This window comes from Desmodus rotundus, chromosome 6 (assembly GCF_022682495.2).
Source record: "Desmodus rotundus isolate HL8 chromosome 6, HLdesRot8A.1, whole genome shotgun sequence".
Classification (NCBI taxonomy): Eukaryota; Metazoa; Chordata; class Mammalia; order Chiroptera; family Phyllostomidae; genus Desmodus; species Desmodus rotundus.
In genome coordinates this window covers 82,585,854-82,609,542 of record NC_071392.1, presented here as the reverse complement: position 1 = coordinate 82,609,542, position 23,689 = coordinate 82,585,854, and the positions used below count along the sequence as shown (strand labels likewise).

At 45.4% G+C, this 23,689-nt stretch overlaps 1 protein-coding gene across 9 annotated transcripts in view; it reads left to right on the top strand.

Annotated features, from left to right (window-relative positions):
• The window catches only part of SVOPL (SVOP like), a 52,895-nt gene extending 29,545 nt beyond the window's left edge, over positions 1-23,350 (top strand). For 7 of the 9 annotated variants that reach the window (XM_053927024.2, XM_053927020.2, XM_053927026.2 and 4 more), the window contains 7 exons: positions 1,630-1,703; positions 4,467-4,726; positions 5,390-5,501; positions 6,209-6,290; positions 8,385-8,474; positions 20,044-20,157; positions 22,046-23,350. In XM_053927024.2, coding sequence (XP_053782999.1) covers positions 1,630-1,703; positions 4,467-4,726; positions 5,390-5,501; positions 6,209-6,290; positions 8,385-8,474; positions 20,044-20,157; positions 22,046-22,057 — 744 coding nt within the window. In that variant the 3' untranslated portion in view covers positions 22,058-23,350. The remainder of the gene's footprint in view (positions 1-1,629; positions 1,704-4,466; positions 4,727-5,389; positions 5,502-6,208; positions 6,291-8,384; positions 8,475-20,043; positions 20,158-22,045) is intronic. The other 2 variants (XM_053927027.2, XM_053927028.2) reach the window with 2 other exon arrangements.
• The last annotated feature ends 339 nt before the right edge of the window (positions 23,351-23,689 follow it).

The window sequence follows — 23,689 nt, the reverse complement described above, 5'->3', positions numbered from 1 at the left end:
TCCTCAGGCTATGGTGCAAGGCCCTGTGGCTGCAGAGAGCCGAGCAGGAGGCGCTGCCTTTTACTGTCTGATTAGAGAGACGAGACTTACAGGGGAAAGAATCAATAACCCCAGAGCCCAGGTGCCTAGAGCCAGGTGAGCCGTGCGGGTGGTGGTGTGGGATCAGGGCAGAGAGGGAACCGTGAGCAGGACAGGCCACCTTCAGGTGTAGGTGGGACATACAGTGAGCAATGGAAGGAGAGGAGAGAGCCCACCAAAGGCAGAGGATGGGAGTGAGCCAGACCAGAGGCAGGGATGTGCCGTGGGTTTGGTCCCATGGGCTGCAGTCAGAAGGCCACGCGGAGGAGGCTGGGCAAGACGCTGCGGGCTGTGGAGCCGCTGCAGCTTCACGCCAAAGACTCTGACATGAGAGGCCTTGGGACTGTTTGAGGCAGGGCCTCGCCATGGATGTGACAAATGAGTCCACTGTTTGGATTGTAGCGGAAGGTTCCACACCAAATGACTTATTAGGATAAAATTCATGATTCATTGGGATTCACTATAGATTTCAGTTTCCTTATCTTCAGTGAACTTGGGGACGTGGGGGACCATAGTCACATCTAAACCAGGGTGACAGAGCAGAGATAGATGGCCAATACCCAGGACTGCTGCTCTGGAGACGTGAAGTCTGGCTCTGATTCCAAACAGCTGTGTGATCTTCGGCAAGACACTTAACCTCTCTGGGCCACACATTCTGTCGGACAGTGGGAGGCAGGACTAGATCAGAGGCTCCCCATGGTGAGCAACCGGAGGCTCGGTGTGTAAAACCTACGAAAGTGAAGTGCCAGCTGCTTCGCTCCATCCACCAGAACCTCCAGGAGCTCAGCCTAAAGGTCCCCGGAGCAAAAACCTCTAAATTCCTTCAAGCTCTTCTGTGAGAACAAAACTCTGAACCCCCAGACTGTCCTCCTGGTCTCTCTCAAGGGGTTCCTGTGACCCTGGGTCTGTTTGTGAGAAAAGCGTACTTAGTTTTCATCTGAGAACCGCCAAAGCTTTCCAAACTTTACATAACATCCACTGCTGTCCATCATAGAGAACCCATCCTTATTTATTTTTATCCAAAAGTACTTAATAGGTACTGACTGCAGGTAAGAACTATTGCTAATTACCCTAAAGACACAAAAAGAAATTGGGTACCCTATCCTCTCTTCAAATTTACGACATTTTTTCCTTAAAAAAGCCTCACACTCTTTTTAGATGTTAAGTTTTTAATTTTGATGTTAATATTGAAAGAATCTCCCATCAGCTTTGCAATTGTTTTCATGCATCCTCCTGTTTTCCGCCACACCCCTCCTGTTTTCCGCCACACTGAGGAAAGCAAGAGGAAGGGTTAGAATCGTGAACTCAGCGGGGTTGGGCACTTGCCAATGATGACCCGTGTGCAAAGGCTGGCGAGCTGGGATGGATGTGTTAATGACAATTATGGGTTGGGTGAGGTGTACTCGTGGGTGCTCAGTGGTTATCTCAGCCCCGTGTCCCATGTTGTCCTTGTTTTTAAATATTAATATTTAGTATCTAAAGAATTAGAGACATCTTTGCTTGTCCTTAACCCACTACGCCTATTTTGTGTCCCCCTTTTCACTACCCCAGGAAAAAAGAGGAAGGTTTGCAGACCTATTGGATGCTAAATATTTACGGACCACGTTACAGATCTGGGTGATATGGTAAGAACGTAGTTATTTCAAAATGAGTTTTAAAGACACAAGCATTTGGAGAAAGACTGCTGAATGCTGTTGGGGAGAAAAGCACAAGAAAGACCCCAGCAATCTCTTATCTTTCTACTAATACCACCAGCCAAAGAAATATATAAAGTAACAATTTTTTTAAATGGACAGAAAGAAAAGAATTCTAAGTGTCTAGGAGGGGTGTCCAACCCATGGCCCGCGGGCCACATGTGGCTCAGTTTGACTATAAATGCGGCCCAACACAAAATCGTGTTTACTTAAAACATTCTGAGATTTTTGTTTGTGTTCATTAGTGTTTGTGTATTTAGTGTGTGGCCCAAGACAACTCTTCTTCTTCCAGTGCGGCTCAGAGATGCCTCAAGGTTGGACGCCCCTGGTCTAGTTTTTCATTTGTCATCCGGGCACAGTCTGCCGTTCACCGTTACAAATCCACCTGACGGCCAAAGTTAGAGACTGGCTGTACCGAGTGGCGGGAAGTGCTGGGCGCACAGTCGCTGGAACTTGCATACACTGCTCATGAGAGTTCCACTTAGCGCAAGCACTGCGGAGAACTTTTTGGAGATATGTCTCTTACAGTTGAAAGTATGCCCATCCTGTGGCTCAGCAGTTCCACCCCTGGGTTTGTACCCAACAGACACGCATGCGTACATTTACCAAACCCTTACGTGAATGCCATAGCGTTGCTTCATTTGCAGTAGCCCCGGACTATCAACGACCCACACGTCCATCAACAGTATAATGGACAGACTGTGTTACGTCCATAAAATGGAATAGCATACAATAACGAAGACGAGAAAACTAGCAGTGACCCTCAGCAGAGCTGAATCTCACAAAGGCAATAATCGGCACAGGAAGCCAGACGCACATGATACTCATTATGGGATTCCGTTTGTACGAAGATCGAAAACAGGCAAAGCTGATTGATCGGCAGTGTTTGAATTCAGGAACGCGGTTGTCTGCCTGCCTTCTTCAGAATGTCACCATTATTAATATAGGTTGGTATGTCTCCCCTTGAGACTTTAATTTTTGAAAACCTCAATAGTTGGAAATTAAACACATTAAAGCTACTTTAATAACAAGGGGAGATATTTTGATGGTTTTCCTCTAAAATATTTCATTACAAACATTTCTGAACGCACATGTAAGCGGAGAGGACTCCTTGACGAACTGTGATTGGCTCATCGCCCAGATCAGGCAGTCGCTGATCCGCACCCGGCTCGTTCAGCCAGTACGTGTTCCCTGTGCTGCAGCGTCTTCGAGCCAGCCCCAGGCTTCATGACTCTCCCCAGCCCCAGATGCTTCATTAAGAATCTCAACTACTTGCCCTGGCTGGGGTGGCTCAGCCGGTCGGGCGGCAGCCCCCAAACTGAAGGGTAGCGGATTCGATTCCTGGCCAGGGCACGTGCCTGGCTCGTGGGGATGTGTACAAAAGGCAACTGATTGATGTTTCTCTCCCTCCTTTCCCCTCTCTCTGGAGAATCAATAAGCAAGCTGCTTCTCTGCCTTTTGCCTAAGATCTGTGTAGAATCAATAAGCATGTCCTCAAGAGGATTAACAAAAACAGCATCTCAGCTACTTGAGGACATGTTCTTAGATGAGTCCAATCCTACAATCACACAGACAAGACTAACCATCATCACGTTAGTAACAGCCAATACCCAGAACAAATGTGACTACCCCCGGTTGTCCCCACACGTGTGTTTTACAGATGGCTTTTAGAACCATTTCTGCGAAACTGAGGGACGCAAGACTGGGGGTGTTTCAGGGAGGCAGATATTTTTTTCTTGACTTCAGTATATGAACTTCCCTGTATGTTCCATTTACATTTCAACGAAGATATTTACTAAAGAACAGAAAGAAAATATAAAGCGAAAGCACAAACCTTCCGGGGGCCTGCTGAAGACCCTCTGATAGGGAGCGTTCTGCGGTGACCCCAGGTTGACCCCGCTCCTGGCGGTTCAGTGGGACACTCATTTGGACGCTGATGTGAAGGGACTGTGTAGCTGTAATTGAGATCACCGGGGCTTAAAGCAGGGCGAGGATTCTGGATTCAGCAGGTGGGCCCCATTCAATCACCTGAGTCCTTAAAAGAAGAGAAATTTCTTCAGCTGGAATCAGAGCTGGAGAAGAGACATTGAGAGGAGGCAAAGGAGAGAAGGAGAGCAGGAGAGCCCAGAGATTGAAAATATGAGAAGGACTCAACTGGCTTTGAGGACAAGGAATGGGGGAAGGCCACAGAAGCCGAGGACAACTGGTCAACAGCCAGCCAGGGAACGGAGAGGAGTTCTAGGCGCCGCCCTCGGCCGCACCGCCCGCGCACCCCAGCTCCCGGGTTGCCTTCTGCCGACAGGCTGGGTGAGCTTGGAAAACGGATTCCTCCCCCAGAAAGGCACGCGACCCTGCCTGCCCTCTCGTTCCTGCCTCTGACACTCCGGGCAGAGACGCCGGCCAGACCCACGGAACTTCTGACCTCCAGAACTGCAAGACACTGAACGTGTGTTGTCTTCACTCACACCGTTTGTGCTGACTTGAGTCTGCAGCGACAGATAATGAACCCAGGCTTCAGACTTCTTCACGGGGCCTGTGGGGTCCTCCCGGCCCCTGCCCCTCCAGCTGTTGCAAATTTGTTTCCCAACGTGGGCCTCCAGCCCTCCCCGCGCCAGATCCGTGAGCCCTGCTTTCTTTCCCCTCGCCTCCCCCTGCTCTGCGTTCCACCAGAAACTCTCCCACTTCTCCCTGCAGCTCTTGGTGGCTTTCCTCACAGCCGTCGTTCCTCACTTCCAGGCTGGGCATCTCTTTCGCCTACTACGGGGTCATCCTGGCCAGCGCCGAGCTGCTGGAGCGAGACCTGGTCTGCGGTTCGCGGCCCGAGTCTGAGCCCGGGAGCGCGGTGGTGGTGAGTGCGGGGGTCTCCGAGGAGAGCCAGAGCCCCTGCCACTGCCGCATGTTCGCCCCCTCCGACTACCGGACCATGATCATCAGCACCGTTGGCGAAATTGCTTGTGAGTGTCTCTCGTACTGGCCCCTCTGTTCGGGGTAGGGGACAGGCAACTCAGAGCCTCAGTGGAGAGACAGGTGACCCTTCATACACTCGGCTCCTGCCTGGTGGAACTGAACACCCTCCCCCACCGCCCCTCTGCCCCCAATCAGACCCACAGCCTGCTGGGTGAGCTGGGGTGGGGAGAAGTGTGGATGGAGGAGCATAGCTTTGAAGGGCTAAATTCTACCAATTCTAAGATGCATTTTTTCCTTCACATTTTAATAGCCCTGAAATTGGGACGTCTTACAGTGGCGTTAATTTTAATCTGCAGTACTGTTTCTGTTTTTGTAGACATAAACAATGGTACTTAAAATTTACTGGCACCTTGAATTTGATAGAAAACTGTATAAAACACTTAAAATATAGGTCTAGCAAGTAGGCAATGTACATGATAAGCATCCTGGGCATGAAGCATCCTTCATATACACCAGTGCCTGGTGTTCTTGGGCCACGTGGGAAAAGTGTGCCACGGGGGTCCCGAAGTCGATGACTGGGGTCTTGGCCAGAAGGCGCTCGAGGTTTGGATGAAGTTGCTTCTTTCTGAAAAGACAGGGAGGAATCTAGTGTTGATAAAGGCCACTTGCTTTCAAGGTTCCAGACATTGTCCCTGTCGTTTGCTTTGTAGTGAATCCTCTGAACATCCTGGGCATTAACTTCCTGGGCAGACGGCTGAGCCTGTCTGTCACCATGGGCTGCACAGCTCTGTTCTTCCTCCTCCTCAATATTTGCACCTCAAGGTATTTTCTCTCTGGCTGCTTCAAAACAGCCGAGCTTCGTGTGCAGTGGTTTTAAGATGGGGTCTTCTATCCCACAGTGTACATGGGGGTCAGGGTCGAGTCCCTTTCACCAGGAGAGTAGAGAATGGGCTGCTTGTTCGTCTGGAATGATCTTGCCTAGCGTCTGCCCTGGTACTGCCTCTTCCCACTGACCCGGCCCCTCCTCGGTTGTCAGGACGTGGGTATCCGTATGGGGGTTCTCGCTTTGCCCCCCAAAATGTTTAGGGTCTTTATGCAAAGCTTCCTGGGGAAATGGGACTCTAGTTGTGAGTCCAATTATCCTGACCATTTTTAAGAGTTTACTGATACATTATATCTATATATCTTTCTATACTTTATATATTTATAAAAAACATAATCTGTGGTGTGAAAATTAATTTCACTCTTAATTTGTGACCCTAGAGTGGCCTCAGTTATAATGAATATATATCACTTATTCCGCAAACCGTCTGCACCATTTTGGGGGAGTAGGGGCCAGATTGGAATGGCACACTTGGGGGGAGAAGAGGGAGGGGAGTGGGACTGGACAGTTTGAGTGAGGTGTTTGCTTTAGGACCCTGCACTCAGGCCAGCGGAGAAGCGGCGGGTCCTCTGTGTGCGTGTCAGCCGGGGCTACGGAAGGCCCTCCGCCTTGCCTTTGGTAACGTCTCTTGCGTCCTGTTCCCTAGTGCTGGCCTCATCGGCTTCCTCTTCATGCTGAGGGCTTTGGTGGCAGCCAACTTCAACACCATCTACATATACACCGCTGAGGTTCGTTTTGGGGAAGGGGTCGGTTCCATCAGGGGTGCGAGACTAGCTGCTTAGAGAGGATGTCCGTCTGTAGATAATGCATCCCTGGCATCTGTTGTCTTGGGATGATTTTCTAAAAAACATCCCATTAAAGTGATGCCAGAAGGTTTGTTTGACAGGGAGCTTCCCTGCCCCACTGAGTCTGGTGAAAGCCGGGGTCAAGAAGAAAGACAGGACCTGTCCCTTCCTCCCTAGACAGCATTCAAATAAAAACCAGCTCCCTGTCCCAGCGCCACGCTTCCTTCCGGAATAGGGCCTGCAGCTGTGTGTTGATGTTAAAATGCAAATCTCCTGATTTCTCTCTTTGAAATTAGAATGTATTTTTCACCTTTATTCCTTTGAAAGATCACGCTGCCTTCATCTGTTTGCTGCATGTAGCTTAAATCGAAATATAACAGTAATTTATTCTTCCTTATTTTACTGAATGGATGTCTACTGTGTGCAAGGCACTACCCGAGGGAGCTAGAGGATCTTCTCTAAAGAGCTCCTGTTCCTACAAACAAACCATTTCTGTAGGAAACGGTGTTGTAGCTGGAGAAGGCGGTGCTCTCGGGACTGCTAGAGCTGCGTGCATTTCCATTTCTGGAAATGGAGAAGGCTGTTCAGGTCACAGGCGTGACATGTCGAAAACATTAAAGCCACAGGAAAATATTCCCCTCCCATAAAAATAGGAAATTATGGCATATTTGATGTATACATAACACTTCATTTAGTTCCATTAACATCTTCTACAATTATCTTGTGAATTTATGAACCCAAAAATCAGTGTGTAGCCATGATTGCTTCTAAAGCTATATTTGGAAATCTTCAATTTGACATTTTGGAATGTTTTCATTTAAAGATCATTCCTAAGTATTTTTTTTTTTCCTGATGCTCATTTAAAAAGTCATCCGTTATTCTACCTCCCAGAACTGTGAAAATATGAACAAAAAACTTTATTGATATTACGTACAGAAAAGAACTTCACCATGTGTCTGCATCTGTGTTTTCAGGTATAGCCAGCACCCTCACTTTCTAAGAGACAGCAAGCCCCCCCCCCCCCCCCCCCCGCAAAAGCACTGCACCCCCAGACCTTCCCCTGCAGACACAGCAGGGCTGCTGGGACAGGAAAACATCTTTTGCATTTGGTGGCTCATGACAAGATGTGGTCTCGTAAAGGGACGGTGTGCTTTGTTTTAGTGAAACGATAAAATGGGTTTTTTTTGTTTTTGTTTTTGTTTTTTGGTATTGTATGGCACTGAGAGAAAATTCTCCAGAGTTTTGAAAAACAATTGTTTCATATATTCTCCCTATCATCTCATTTTTTAATAACATTTGCTTATTAAACTTCACTAGTTCCTATAAGAATTCCGAATTAATGGAATTCAGATTAATGAGTTTTCACTATAAATGAGAGAGTCGCGGGAAGAGAGTGGATTCTGCAGTGAGAACACGGGGGAGGGGCCGTGTGCGCGCGGCGCTCTGGCAGAGCTCCACCGTGGCCTTGTGTAAGGGCTCATTGAGTTGTTACTGTGCGGGCTGTATTTTCCTTCAGTAGGACCGCCTTTATGCACTTATTGCTCTAAAGTGGAAATCTTATGTCTGATTCCAGAGCTTGCTTTTCCAAAATTATATTTTGAATATTAAATTAAACACATAGTTTGGAATTTGCTCACTTAAAAGATAATTTCTAAGTGTTGGTTCTTTTTGTGACGGTTACGGTTTAAAAATTCAAAATTGTGTATCTGAGGAAATGAATGTCTTTTATTCTCTATCCTATCAGAATATCTGGTATTTAATATACAGGAGCAGGCAAAAGGAGGCTTTCAGTGTGAGCGCACGAAAGAGTTTATGCTTGCATTATCACATACTAATTATTGTATTTATTTCTTAGTCGTCTTTTTATTACTATTGTTATTATTTTGTATCCCTACTTATGATTCACCTTTTAGGTAATGCTGGCTGGTAACTTCCCTACCTTTGCCCACCCCTGTATTAGTTGCCAAAGCTTGGCCTTGGGAGGCGAGGGCAGACAAGAGGCCTGTCCTAACTGATGCTCTCTGCCCCTCCCTCCAGGTTTACCCCACCGCCATTCGTGCTTTGGGGATGGGGACCAGCGGCTCCCTGTGTCGCATTGGAGCGATGGTGGCACCATTTATATCCCAGGTACACCCAGGAGTCTCTGCAGGGAGGACGGGTCTAAGGGAGGTGGGGGAAAGGGACCCTGGGTCCCTTCCAGTTAAGGGTGTAACCCAGGATGTCTGTTCACCGAGTGAGTTTTCTTGCGGGGCCATTTTCCACTGTTTGGTGAATCCGAATAGAGAAGGAGGCTAAACTGCTGCGCGCGGGCTTGCAGTCAGTCGGTAACAGGTATGGCAATTGCAGGCAGGTTTTGGATTCTGTTGGGTTTTGCTGGGGAGGATGCAGAGGAAATGGATGACACAGGAGGTTGAGTAGTTGAATGAAAATGGGCTCTGACCTTGGCCCTGTCCAGGGGTGCAGGTAAATAAGAGAGCACAGCTGTGCAGGGAGGTGGCCTTGGGCGGGGTATCCCAGGCAGACTCAGGCTGGGATAAAATCCAGGCCTGACTGGGACCCACGGACAGAGAGTTGTCCGGGAGGAAAACAGGCAGATATGGTCACCTGCATGGTCACAGTGCCTCAGAGGGTTAAATGGCTGGTCTCCTTCTGGTCATTCTCTTTTGGGTACTAGAGAGGGAATCCACCTGGGCTGCCTGTGACAAAAGCAGGATCGAGGCTGGGCCCTGGGAGGGCCTGGCCCTGGCAATGGGGGCTGACAGGAAACTAGGGCCTGTCCTCCGCAGGACCGTCTGGGCCCGTGGCCACTCCTCGCCTCTCTGAGCATTCCGAGTGTGCTATGCTTGCCTGCGTGTGTGGCCCCCCCCACAAACCCTAAACACACCAGTATGTCCTAGATCCAGCCACCAGAGGACAGTGATGTGCTCTTGCATTCCTAGAAAGGGACTCTCTAGGCCAGGCCTGGTTAATCGTTCATACTTGAGCTAAATCAGTTATGGCCAAGAGTCGGGGGTATGTACAAATGAGGCTGAAGAGGATTGGTGATGTTGTGCTTTTCTAATAAGAAAGATGTATTTGGTCTTCGCCTGACAGAGGTCCTAAAACCCTGCAGTTTCCTAGGTGGTGAGGGCCACAAAGATGTCTTGTTATGTTAATGAGGTGACCTGTGTACTGCACCTGAGGGTGGGGATTGGTTGCCGGGAGAACCGATCCTGTGATTAGAGGGTTGGAACTTTCAGTCCCACCCCCCTGACATCTTAGGAGGGGAGAGGGGCTAGAGGTGGAGTCCTTCACCAATGGCCAGGGCTGTGGTCAATCAAGCCTGTAATGAAGCCTCTATAAAGGGGGGCTGTGCAGAGCTCCCAGGTTGGGGAACCAGGATGCTTTTGTGCGCCACTGTGCTGGGCCCCAAGCTCCGCGAGGATAGAAGTTCCTTTGTTTGAGACCTCGCCCTGTGTATTTCTTCATCCGGCTTTTGAGTCCTATCCTCGAATATCCTTTATTATAAATAGTCTAGTGAGTGAGCAGATTTCCTGAGTCCTGTGAGCTGCTCTTGTGCATTAATCAAACCCAAAGAGAGGGGCGTGGGCACCCCTCGATTGACAGCTGGTCGGTCAGAAGTGCGGGTAATAAGCAGGACTGTGAGAGCATCTGAAGTGGGCGCAGTCTTGTGGGACCGAGCCCTCAGCTCTGGGACCTGGTGCTTCCTCCAGGTAGATGGTGTCGGAATTGAGTTGCTTGGTGGTGCAGGGAAGTCCTTCCAACTCCTGCCACACGCTGCGTGTTATAATTGGGGGCAGAACCCAAAATAAGGGTGCAGTTTTCAAAGTGTTGTCACGGGCAGAGCAGACTGTAACGTGCATTTCCTAGAACTCATCGGAGGTTGCTACCACTAACTTCTTACCGTCTTGGGAGTGTTTTCCTTGTCCGTCTTAAGGAAAAATGGGGGCAACTTCTGTCTTGTCACTTTGGTTTTGAACGTTCTTTTATACGTCCCCACCATTTTCGGAAAAGGATGTCATGGGGAAAGGCAGCAGTAGGGTACTACTCCTACTTCTGGAGGACCAGATCAGGGAATAGTTCATTCTCCAATATCCAATCAGGACCTGAGTCTGGGGGGACATTTTCTCTGGGAACCTGTGGGTAGTTTTCTGAGGCCTACACTGCATTTGCTGGGTTTGCGGATCAGTAATGGTCCCCACCTGGGCCCGGTCTCCCGGGGCCACACAGCTCTGCTCTGCTCGGCATCCTGGAGCTGAGGCCTTCTCAACGCGTCTTAGCTTACCCAGCTTTCCATGCCGTCCTCATTTTAAAAGTGAAGATAAATAACAGTGCCCGCTACGTAGGTTTGTTCTGATAGTTAACTTACATTAAAAGATGTAAAAGCACTTAGCCCAACATTTGACTCATAGTAAGCTCTCAATAGATGTTAGTTAATAATAACGATGATGCATAACAAGCAAGGCCAAATGCTAAATAGTCAAATTAAAGTATTGCTGTGATTAATAAAAATTTAAGTTTATATATGTGTGTATAAGTGTATATGTATATACTTAAGTTCCATCCGTCACGATGCAATTGGGATGCTTTGCTGTCCTTTGCAGGCTAGCAATGGGAGTGTTAGAATCCAGGGAGCTTTGTTTGTTCCTAGGGCATCTGCTGTAACTACCAACTCGCTCTTTTTAATCCCTTCACCCTTTCACCCATCTCCCCCTCCCCCCCTCAACTGGCAACCGCCCCAGGGTGTTCTCTGTATTGGAGTCTGCTTCTCTTTCTCTCCTACACGTTTTAATGTGGGCTTTTCTCTTTTGCCTGATGTATAGGAGTCAGTCAGCTAGTTTTGGGTTCCTTTCAGAGGAAGTGGTTGCAATGTGTCACTGAAGAGTCAGTGTGTCCGTGGGAGGAGGGGAATTCAGGATCCTCCGATGTCACGCATGGTCTTGATCCAGAACCTTCGCAGACTTTCTACAGTTTGTCTGCCATGTCCTTTTCTGTGCAAAAGGCATTTTTTACGTCAATAAATAGAAAAACAAGGCCTTTTCATGTCTCATTGGATATATTCTCCAAATGTTACTTTTTAATTCCTTTATCAGTGTCATGTTGTTGAATGCGTAGACTGTTTCAGATATTTTTCCATTATAAACAACGGTTTCGAGCATCCTCGTGCTTACATTTTGTCCAGCTCTGCCCCTACCCCACTGGGGAAGTCCCTAGCGGTGGGACTGGTGGGTGGGAGGGACCGCTCATTTTCCCTGTGATACACGATGCTAAAATTCCCTTCGGGACGGTTGTACCAGTGTCCCGGGGCTCCGCGATTGCACGTTTGCCACCTGACTGTGTCTTTTCACCTTTGCCAATCTCACTGTCCTTAAATGGCATCTCTTTGTTATTAGAATTAGTGTTTCTTTGATTAGGAATGAATGGAATTGTTCTTTTCCTATTTTAATTGGTTATTTCATATTCTTTAGCTTGCTCATTCCTAACAGCGCCTTGCCTGTTTTTCAAACATTGATCTATGAGAATCCTTCATATATGGGGTTGGTCAAAAAGTTCATTTAGTTTTTTCTGTACGATGGCTCTAGTCGTGCTTAGTTGTCCTTAACGTCATTCGAAACAATGTTGTTAGACTGTATTATGACTGCTGTCATATCAGCGTGCATTTTTTAAAAAACTTACCAAAATTGGTGAATTTTTGTGCAGCCATTTTAATATTGAAGATGGAAGAAGATACTCAACATTTTTGGTATATCATGTTTTATTTTTTCAAGAAAGGGAAAAGCACAATTGAAACGCAAAAAAAGATTTGTGCAGTGTATGGAGAAGCTGCTGTGACTGATCAATCGTGTCAGAAGTGGTTTGTGAAGTTTCTGGGTACTACTGACATTTTGACCAAATGATTCTTTGCTGTGGGGCTGTCTTTCGCATTGGAAGATGTTTAGCAGCACCCCCGACCCCTACCCACTAGAAGCCAATAGCAGGAGAGAGCCGACATCCTCAAAATATCCCAATCAATGAAGTTATTGGTGAAAATGAAAAATGTCTTTTATGGAAAAAAATAAATGGACTTTTTGGCCAACCCAATACATAAAGGACTTTATTTTTCTGTCATGTTGCAAATATTACCCCTTTCCAGCTTTCCAGTTGGCTTTCATTCTTGTTTATGTTCTCCTTTCTCTGTACAGAAACTTTAAAGTTCTTACAACTTTATCAATATTTTTCTTTATAATTTCTGATTAGGATTATGAAGATCCACATGTCTCTTTTTCAAACCCTTCTGTGGCCTTCTTTTGGGGGATCAGGTATGCACATATCAGAGTGTCCAAATCATTCCCTTCCTCCTAAACTTAACCTATTTTCACAAAGTGAATGCCTCCCAGATTCTGACCCAGAATTCCCCACGTGCCCTCTTCAAGGCCGTCACAGTATTGAAGGGCCAAGTCACTGGTCTCTTCTTCATTGAATAACCTAGTTTTCACTCATAGTCCCAGAATTACTGGGTCTATATTCAGCCTCACTGTTTTAGTCTGTTGCCCTGTCTGGTATTGGCCTTGGCATGTGACAGTGTTAAATGAAATTTATGGTGCAATTTCAAAACTGGCCGTTAAAGCCGCACCGCATTGCTTTTCTCAGACACGTTTTAGAATCATTTAGTTATATTCTGCCTCCTTGTCTGCCCAAATCCTATTACGATTTAATTGTTGATTTGTTAAATGTATCAGTTAATGTAGGAAAGGTTTATTGGGTGTTTTTTTTTTTTTTAGTGGTGTCTTCCTCAGATCAAGGTTTATGTTTCCATCTGCTCAATGTTCGTCTATGCCCCTTGCTGGGATTTTAGTGGTTTCTTCCATTAGACCCTGCCCATCTTGTTTACTCTTAGGCATTGTATGGCTTTTCATTGTTATTACAGATTGTTTTCTTTCATTATAACTTCTCGTTTAACATTCTAACAAGTTATTTGTATTTACAGGGGTTATTGAGTTTTTGTCTATTGATTTTTAAAGAGCTAGTTCATTCTGGATGGTTTTTCATGTGAGTCGCCTGAGTTTTTCAGGTTTATAATCATGTCCTGTGATTTTTGTCTCCATGTTGAATCCTTCCAGCTAGCATTTTAACGTGCTTAAGGTTTCATCGCTTACAAAATGTAAACTCAACCTCATTGGCTAGCTTTTTCCAGCCAAACTATTTAAAAGGGCTCCTTCTCCCCGTTCTCATTTCCTTCCCCCAGCTCACACCTTCACCCTCTCCAACCTGGCCGCCGAGATCCCAATTCTGCCGCAATGATTCCTGACAAGGTCTCTGGTGACCGCCACATCTCTGAACCCAAACGTGGTGTTAGTCCGCATCCCCCGTGACCTCTCCCTCACGTTCAGGACTGATGGCCACACCCTCGCTCTCTGCCCCATTCCTACATGGTTTTCCTCCTCCATCTCCGGCTCTTCCTTGTCCCTGTCTTTGTGGTGTAGTGTCCTCTAGTCTTTATTTCTGAGGATTCGTTTTGCTCAATATTAGACCCTCACCTTTCCACAGTTTGCTCTCCACTTAGGTGATCTCACCTATTTTTGATTTTAATGACCAACTATATGCTCAGGACTCCCACATTTCTCTCTCTAGTCTAGGCCTTTCTTCCAAACTCCAGATCCATACATCCAATCGCCTTGTCAACATCTGCGCTTGAGTGTCCCCAAGTCATCCTAAATCCAGCCTGTCTAAACTCGTGACCCTTCTCCCCAAGCCCACGCCTCTTCCAGTCACCATGTGCATGCCAACACCGTCCAACCTGGAGTGGTCCTTCTCTACTCCCCTCTCTCCTCACCACACTCAACCCTCCAACCGTTGGCTTTAACGGCCTCATAGATGCTGGGTCTTCATCGTCTCTGCCTTTCCACCACGGCGCCGGCGCCGTGCTGGTCCAGACTGCCCCACCTCTCATCGGACTGAGTCCTGGCCTGTTTCCTTCCGTGTGCGCTTGCTGTCATGTAACTCATTTTCTTTACTGCCTTCCTACGGGCCTGGCATGATTCCTGTGCTTATAACCTTTTATTGTCTTGCCCCTTCCCATCCTCATGAAAACCAAAATCCTCAACGTGACTTACAGGGTGCTCACTACCAAGGAGGCCCCATCTTGTACTCTGTCACTGCTGTTTGCTTAGCTATGAAAAGTCTGGTTCTTCTGTTTTTTTCTGGGGCTTTCTCACTTGCTGCCACTGGCAACCATTCTCCCCCCACCCCCACCCCCAGGTAGCTATGACTCATTTCCTGCTTAGGAAAGCCCGCCCTCTTGCCCTAGACTAAGTTTGGTCTCCCTGTTATGAGCTCTCTGGGGACTTGCAGATTTTCCTTCGTATTCCTTATCAGATTTTGTAGTTGCCATTTGCCAGGCTACTTAAAATCTTCCTCTTCCCATAGACTTGAGGCTCCGTGAGGACAGGGATATGAGCACATTTTGCTAATTTTTTATCCCTACCTCCTCCTCCAGGGCCTGGCCTACAGCGGGGACTCGGAACATTTTGTGAGTGATGTTTCTAACTGGCTATTTTTTTTTTTTTTTGCATAAACGAATTTATTTTTCCTACTGAAATACCACAGATCAGTTTGGGTGCTCAGAAAAGCGGCTGCCACCATGGAACCACACATGCAAGGGGCCTGTTGGGAAATACCTGGGAGAGGGCCAGGAGTGGCAGAGACCTCAGATCACGATGCAGGCGTGACAGCAGCGAGGACCTGGTGTAGCCGGCGTTTTCCTCCGTCAGCGGAGCGCGGAGTTTTATGTGCCAGGATTTTATTTATAAATCTTGAATCAATACTCACACACGAGATGGTGGCTGGTTTTTATATTTTATCTTCCCTAGGTTCTCATTATCATCTAGTTTTCATTGAAATGAAACAAACTTTCCTTCTTTCCCTGGAATCTGTTCCTGTCAGAGATCGGAAGGAACCGATCTATGAAGGTGACCCCTGGCACTTGCAGGATGGACCCCTTCAGGCACTCTTTTCTGTTGGTTTCTGTTGGTTTTAAATCTTTGGAGTTAATGTGCCTGGAAACTTTTTTTTATTGAGTATCTACTTGTTCAAATTTTTAAGCAAAGAACTGGGGTAGTATTTCCATGGCTCTTTTCATCCTATTTTAGTGATCATTTTCTTTCACACTCTTAATTCCATGCATTTATGATTTTTCACTTTCATAACTAGCCTTTTTTTCCAACATAGCTCTTGGATCAATTTTTCAAGTCAACTTGTTTGTTTTTATTCATTTAGGCTCTTGTTTTTACCAATTCTTTTGCATTAGTTTTCTTATTAACTTAATTTTACTTCTTGAGTCAGAGTAGTAGTTCAGTGTTTAGTAACAAGACTTACAATCATTTTAGGACCATATTCTGAATAGAAAAATATGCTTGTAGAACTTCAAATACAGAAATGTATAACCACTGTCTGTCTCAATAGTTTGGGGCATATTCTTCCAAATGCCTTCCTACGTATGTTTGTCTCGGTGTGCCTATGTACCAGTAATGTTTGCATATATGTAAACGTGTATATTTTTTTATGTTTACAGTGTATGTATTACATATATACACTGAGACGTATGTCTGTATGTAGATATACTTTTTTCTTAATTATGAATTTCAGGTCTTTGGGAGAGCAGGCCAGGCCTCTCACAGACCTGAAATGGCCTGAGAGCGAGGGAAGACTGGCTGGGGTTTTGCCTGCGGTTGGTTAGAGCTGGGGTTCCCGAGAGAGGGCGCAGGGGCTTGTGTAATTTGAGTCTCCTGCCAGTGCCAATGGAAGTAGCACTCAGGTTTTTATAAGCTGTCCAGAGGTTCGGGACCAAGGGGAGGAGGGCAGGGTGAGGCTTAAAGTCTGGCGGGAGCCATCGACAGAGCCACACTCCTCTGAACACTGTGTGTATGTGTGTAGTGGGCCTGTGTGTGACACACACAGACACACACACACACACTCGCCCATCCACCCACACATCTACATGTACACATTTACATGCTGCAACTGTCTTTCCTCGTTTACCTTTTTATGTCAGCCTCATTCTTTTAAATAGGTACGTAGATCTCTGATGTGTGGGTGTGTCAGCCACTATCTTATAAGTTGCTCCTATGCTGTTTCTCTGTGGTTTTGTGATGGGACGCTGACCCCTATGCACACCACGCCTTTGTACGTGTGCAGCTGTGTCAGTCATTCGACACAGTCACCGAGCTATTTTACGTTCTAGATGCTGCGTAAGTCAAGGTCCCAGGTTCTTTGACGTTACAGCCTAGTGGGGAATGGACATAGGACAGCTCATGTGTCAGATGTGAGCAGCGCTATGCAATCAAGCAGTGCAGGGAAAGGAGAGCGCGCTGAGGGCGGGCCCCCACACTACGTCGGACACGTGAGTGGGATGTTGCGGGAGAAGCGGAATTTGGTAGAAAGACTCTACTGAGTAATTTTTGGGTCAAAGGGCGTACATACTTTAAATTATGATGGATTTTGTCAAGTTGTCTTTATTTTTGAAAAATTCATTCACTCCCTAACATACGTTCTTAAACAAGCATCCCTGTTTCCTTCTGTCATCACCAAAAGGGATAGTGATCTTTTAAACCTCTTTTGATAGGGTGTGAAATAAATGATACCATCTTAATTTGTAATTTGCTCACTTTCGGCAAGGCCAAGCATCTTTTATTATCCATTTGCGTGATTTTTACTTTTTCTACAGGCCATTAGCCATTTATTACTATAATATAGATATTTGTTGGGGTTTGCTTTTGGATTTTTTTTTTTTTTGGCATACAAAACTTAAAGTTTTTGTAGCCAATTTACCAATTATCTTCATTTGAGTTAACGTTCTGTGTCTCACACAGTGACCTTCACCACGTGTTTATCCACAGTTCTGAAACACCGCAAGTTCAAAGGCTTTCAACCTTTCATCTACTTGATGCTTAAGGCCTGAGGTAAGGCTCCAGCTTTAAAAAGCAACAAAACAATGCCTCGCTGGTCCTCCCCAGGCCATCAATCATCTTTTTGTCTGGCTCCCTTCAGTGATCGACCCCCCACTATGATAATGGGGCACGTTTCCAGATACTCAGATCTGTTCTAGCCCCAGTCACACTGCTAGTGACTGAAACTTTGATGGCTTGTCAGCTAATAACCCCCCTCAGGCTCTCCTACCCCCACGTTTTCAGAAGTTTCCTGCTTTAGCTATTTCAAATTAACTTTAAATAGAAGGAAATGTACTCCGAAATGACTTTTAAAAATCTTACTGAGATTTTGAGAATCCATTAAAATTATAATTACTTTGGTGAGTTATACTATAAAATAAAAATACTGCATTTCCCTATCTAAGAACTGAATACTTACTCAATTTTTCATGTCCCATAGGAATAAACTATAAGAAAATTCTATTTTATTTTACTCATTAGCTGTGTCCCACAAATTTAATACTGTTGTATTTTTAATACATTGAATGTATTTTTTGATACTTCCTTGACCCACAGTTTAGGTTTTCTAGAGATTTTGCTGTTATCTTTGTTATTTATAGCTTGATACCATTTTAGTCAGAGGACCCATTCTATAATTTTAAAAGATTCCTTAAAATCTGTTGAGGTTCTACTGCCCAGAATACGTCTATTTTGCTGAGTGTTCTGCAAGCTAGAAAAGACTGTATATTCTGCTGTTGTTGGGTGGACTTAAGTCTCTCTCAATTCTGGTGGCTGACGGTGTGTCGTATAGTTTAACTCCCCCTTAATTTCTATCTAGTGCTAGCAATTGCCAAAAGAGGGCTACTGAAGTCTCCACTGTATATGGATTTATCCATTTTTCCTTTCAGTTTTTACTCAATGCACTTTGAGGCTCTTTTGTTTGGTATATATACCTTTCATATTGTCTTGTTGGATTGAAACTTTTTAGGTAATGTCTTCTTTGTCCCTGCTGTGGGCTGACTTTCAGAAGTAGAGATCAGAGCTTGCTTTATGGCACAGTGAATCTGAGGTGGGGCCCGGAAACCTGCATTTTAACAAACTTCCCAGATTTTTATAATCAGGTATTAGTCAGAAATCTTGCTTACAAATGACAGAAATTGACTTTGGTTAATGTAGGAAGGAATTTATTTAAAGAATATCCAGTAACGCCCCCACTGGACTATTGGAGTCCTGCTAGGAAGCAGAGATCCCCCGTGCCCCCCTCTCCCCCAAGCCAAGGAGATGAAGCACTTGTTCTATTCCTGGCTGGTGAGCTGTTTTTGAGCTGAGCTCAGCCCTATGGGCTCCCCACCTCCCAGGATGTTGAACCTGGTGCAGAGGATGTGAGGTGGGGATAGTTTAAAACTCATTTTGTTGGTGGCAAGAATTTTGATGTCCAATAATGAAAGGGGCAGCAATGGCAGGATTTAGGCACATGCCCAAACATGGTATGATCTGGTTATGATCCAGGCTGCCTGGTCTCTTGGTTTCTACACCTTTTCCCAGCCTTATACAATAGATGGATATATGTGCGCGCACACACGTTTATACAAGCTTGTTTTGGGAAAATTGTGTATACTTCTCTTTAGGAAAAAATCAGAAATGGTACCTATTACTTGCTAGGTCAGTTACAAAACAGTTCATGAGGCTAATCTCATGGGTTCTATTGCACACCAAATGGGATTTACTGTTCCATAAGTCGGCAGCCCTTGCAAAGGATGGGCTGGCTCCCAAATTGTAAAATGTGTGTCTTAGGGGAACACAGTGGTGGTAACAGCACTCTGCTGTGCATTGGGAATCTGTATGTGACTTTGGACCGCTTAGCTCGGGCTCTGCTCATCTGTAAAGTGAGGAGGTTGGACTAGACCGGGTAGTTTCTAGATCTCTCCAAGTTGCAATATTCTGTTGACTCCAGAGCCTCACTGTTCCTTAATTACTTCAGCTCATTTTGTGAGAGTGGTTGACAACTACCAGGTGCTTGGCTTTTTGCTAACTTTGGGCACAGTACTGCAGAAACTGACGTGTGAGATGGAGCGTCTGAACTTGCCACTATTAGGGGGAGAGCATCCAGGCCAAAAACGTGTAGAGTAGCAGAAATCCGGTCTTACTGTGGAAAAATTTGCCACACAGGAAGTGAGGCATAATGAACATATCTTTTCAGAGAGACCTTGAGATTTTTATCTCCTCCAGAAAAACTTTCTCCTGGTTCATCCCGTCAGAATTGAGGAGGGAAAAAGGCCCTGGCTGGGCAGCTCAGTTGATTAGTGTCGCCTGATGTGCTGAGGTTGCGGACTCAACCCCCAGTCAGGGCTCACAAGCAGCAAGCCATGAATGCATAAGTAGTTGGGACTAACGTTTTTCTTTCCCTCTCTCCCTTCCTGTCTAAAAAAAAAAAAAAAAAAAAGTTGGCTGCTTTAAAAAGAATTGAAGGAGGAAAATGGATATTTGGCAGAGGGCATACTGAATGATTGAGGGTTAAGCAGGCTGAGCTGGTGTGCGAGAGGGGGTGGGATCCCGGTTTGCTCTGGAGATGCCTGAGGGGTGGCTGCAGGGACAAATCTAGCTGGCCGGGGTATGATACCACTCCCAGCTCCTGGAGGAATCCCACAAAATGCCCACAACAGCACAACTTAGAGAATGGCTACCATGTATCTTTACTTACATGTTTGGTGAATCCTTACTTCACCTTTGGGGTAAGGATCATTAGAAGTAACTGGGGCACAATAAACTAAGTCATTCTTTGTGACCTGCAGGTTCTTCTGAGCACATCGTTGCTGGGGGCCCTGTGCCTCTTCTCATCTGTCTGTGTTGTATGCGCCATTTCTGCATTTACTCTCCCCATTGAGACCAAAGGTCGGGCCCTACAGGTGAGTGGTGCAGGAACCTCTTAAGTGCTCTCAACCACCATCTTTTGAACAAAGAAAATGAACTTGGAGTACAGAAATCCTTTCAAGCAGCCATGATGATACTACCATGTGCTAACACTGAGGTGGAGTGTGTTCCAATAGAAAAAGTGTGCACCCCTTTAACTGCACACCCCTTTTCCCGTACGTAACTTTGAGCAGCACTAACATTAAAGTAACCAATTACCCACTTTAAACCTCTGCTTCCTGTTAAAGTTATAGCTTGATCCAGGGACCACAGTGAAAGATAGTTGTTGAGGTCTTAGCATTTTACCCTTCCCACCTGGATATGACTATTGCTGCAGAACTATAGGTGGCCTGAGGAGCAGAAAGAGCTCTGTGTTGCCCTTAGGGTGATTACAGAGCGGTGCAGCTACCTTTCCCCTTGCACCAACCACCCCTGGGAAGAGCTGAGTCAAAAGCTTCAGCTGCACCAGTTGCTGCTCAAGACACCTGACAGTTAGTAGGCACTGCCTGTTTACTCTGTTTCCCAAAGTACAAGTCTGCTCCCACAGGCAAGGCTGTAGAAGACAGGGCCTCCCCTATCCCTCCCTGCAGTGTCCTCACCAAAGTATAGGTGGCAGCACTGGTGTTCTCCTGCCTTAAATACAAAGCTTGTTGCTGTAATGCAAGGATAGGTGTGTGCAGCAAACAGGCACGGGGAAAGGGAGAACAGCTGGGCTTAATCTTAAGTCGCCCCTAAATGATGGTGTTGTCACGATGCCTCGCCGCTGCCTGTGACTTGCCCTCCCCCATGTCCGATTCATTGTACATCACAGACGTGTTTTGTCGTCTGTGAGTAGGTATAAGGCAGGCACTACAAAGGAAAAAACACGCCACTCTTGATTATTTTCTTCCTAGGTCCAAAATATGCTACTTTTTAAAAACCCTAGCATATCTTTAGGGTAATATGCATTTTAATCAAAGACTAGATAACCTGCTATATAATTAAGAATTTAGGGCTGTGTTTAGGTTCCATAATTAGAAAGGTAACCCATTCACTGAATGCCTGAAGCTACATATTAAATTTGATGATTCATATTCCCTTTAGTCTTACATAAACTAAGACAAAGGGTAAGTCGAGTAACTTGTATAATGGAACCCACCAGTATGTAGTAGGACTGGAATTTAAAACAAATTGCAAAGTTAAGTGAGGCTAAACCTTAATACAATTTTCCATGCTTATTAAGTAGAAACACTGCAGGCTCGCCTTCCAATGCGCTCTATGGATTCCCAGCTGAAGTCATATCCACGGAAAAAGGACCAGTCCCTCTTCTGTTGACTGGGACCTGACTTTGGCAGTGTGGTGGAATCATGTTACATGTCTGCTCATAAGCCTTTTGAATATAACTGACATGCCTGTTTAATAAATGCGATTGGGCACACAGAGCCATTGAGTGGCTATGTGTCTTTGTTAAAATCTTAAAGGTGTGCATCTCAGTCTTGTGAGCACTTAACATGTGAAACCAGTGGCTGACACAAAACTAGAAATGTTTGAAACACGCCAAAAAAATTTAACTTCCAACAGTAGTTTGGAGAAACCAACCCGGTTAATAATTCTAAAGTACAATTACTACTATTAATTTTGATGAGCCTGGTAAACTAAAAAATAAACTCTTGGAAGAAGATATTTATAACGATTTTTTCCCTGAATGATGCCTGTATTGCACTAGAATAGCCAAATTATAAAGTGACCGTTGCATCGTCAGGTGCACAAAGGTAAGTTTTCCTTGTAAGTTTACTGAAGAGCCTTCCATTACTAGTTTCTAGTGCCAGGCAGCTGAATATGAATGGGGAGAAAGCTTTCTTTTTACTGAACGTATTGATCTATTAAATAACTTCTTTTTTCCAGCAAATGAAATGAAGACCTGCAAACCTATGCCTACCAAAGAAAAACGCATTTTATCTTCACCAAGAGCTGTGGTACATTCTTAAAAACCTGGTTTTATTTCTGTATGCTACTTGGCAACTAAGAAACTGATTATTTTTTAAAAAATAAGGCACACAAGAATAAGGTGGGTTAATGGCATATTGATCTCTTCTCTGAGAGCCAATATACACAGAACTTTATGGAACATACTTTAAGATTGGAAAGGTATGTCTGTGGGAGATGGCTGGGGAAGGTGGCTTTTCTTCCTTGATATATCATGTCTCTTAACCTTCAGTAGGTAATTTTCAGACATAACATGTGAATATAGTTGATATTCTCCCATAAGGTCTACAGCAAAAGTTAGACTGAGGTTTTGTAGCTAAGACAAGATCTTGAGGTGGCGTCATTAAGGTTTTCAAAATAGCCATCACATTTACAATATAAATTAGCATATTTATTAAAATTAAGGCCTCCATAGTTAATAAAAATTGCTTATTCATGAAACAATATGCTAAAATTAGTATGAATCTTGTATATAATTACCAAGAAGCTGGGAAAGAACTAATTTTCCCCATTCACTGTTTCTACTCTAATTTCATTGATTCACAGGGGAATCTTTGATTCCCATGATGTGATAACAAAAAGAATGCAGCAAGCTTGGCCCTGGTTGGGCACCAAGGCTGTGGGTTTGATCCTGGTTCAGGGCACGTACAAGAAACAACCCATGGATGCATACATAAGTGGAACAACAAATTGATGTTTCTCTTTCTAAAATCAACTTTAAAAGAAGTGCAGCATGCTTACTACATCACATGATGTTTGTCTGCTCTTCACTGACTGAGCTGCACAATCTCATACTTATGCACGCCTCACTCTACTAGGCTAGGCACACTGTGAAAGGGAAACACCTAAGGTTTTTACATTTACATTGAGTCTTTCAGTCCTGTTCAGACTTACCTTGGGGACCCCAAGGCTTGGCTGACCTACTCCCCTCACTCCCATTCAGCATTGGAAAATGACTTGCTACGAACACACCAAAGTGTCCCGCACTAGAGAACTGTGTGAGTTCGTACCCCTGCTTCAGTAAGGGTGCAAACCATTCCTATTCGAACCTCTGGTACAAGTGGCTTTAGGCGAGGAAGCCTTTTCTCTAAAGGCCCAGGCGGTAAATACTTTAAAACTATGTATGATCTGTGGCCTTTTCCCCTCCACAAGCCTTTAAAAATGTAAAAAAACATTCTTAGCTGGCCTGGGTTGAATTTTGTTGAAATAAATTTCTTGGCCCAAGACGAAGGCTGCCCCTGCCTGGGGCGCCACATCAGCAAACCAAAACTGCTCTGGGTGACCACATAGTGTAACTAGCCACCCAAATACCCAGCCAACACTGGGCTCCACGTTTACTTTCTTGTTCCTTACTATCCTGTAAAAGCTTCCTGCCTTCTGCCCCATGCTTCGGTCCAGAGGACCCTTAGGACTGTAGACTGTCTGCTTCAGCAAGTGTTAAATAAAGTTTGTCTGAATCACTTCAATTGTCTTCTTTAATCATTTTAAACAGTTTTGGTGACAAGGATGGAAGTTGACTGCTAATGGCCTGGGGGACGAGACACACAGGTGAGGAGCCCGCTG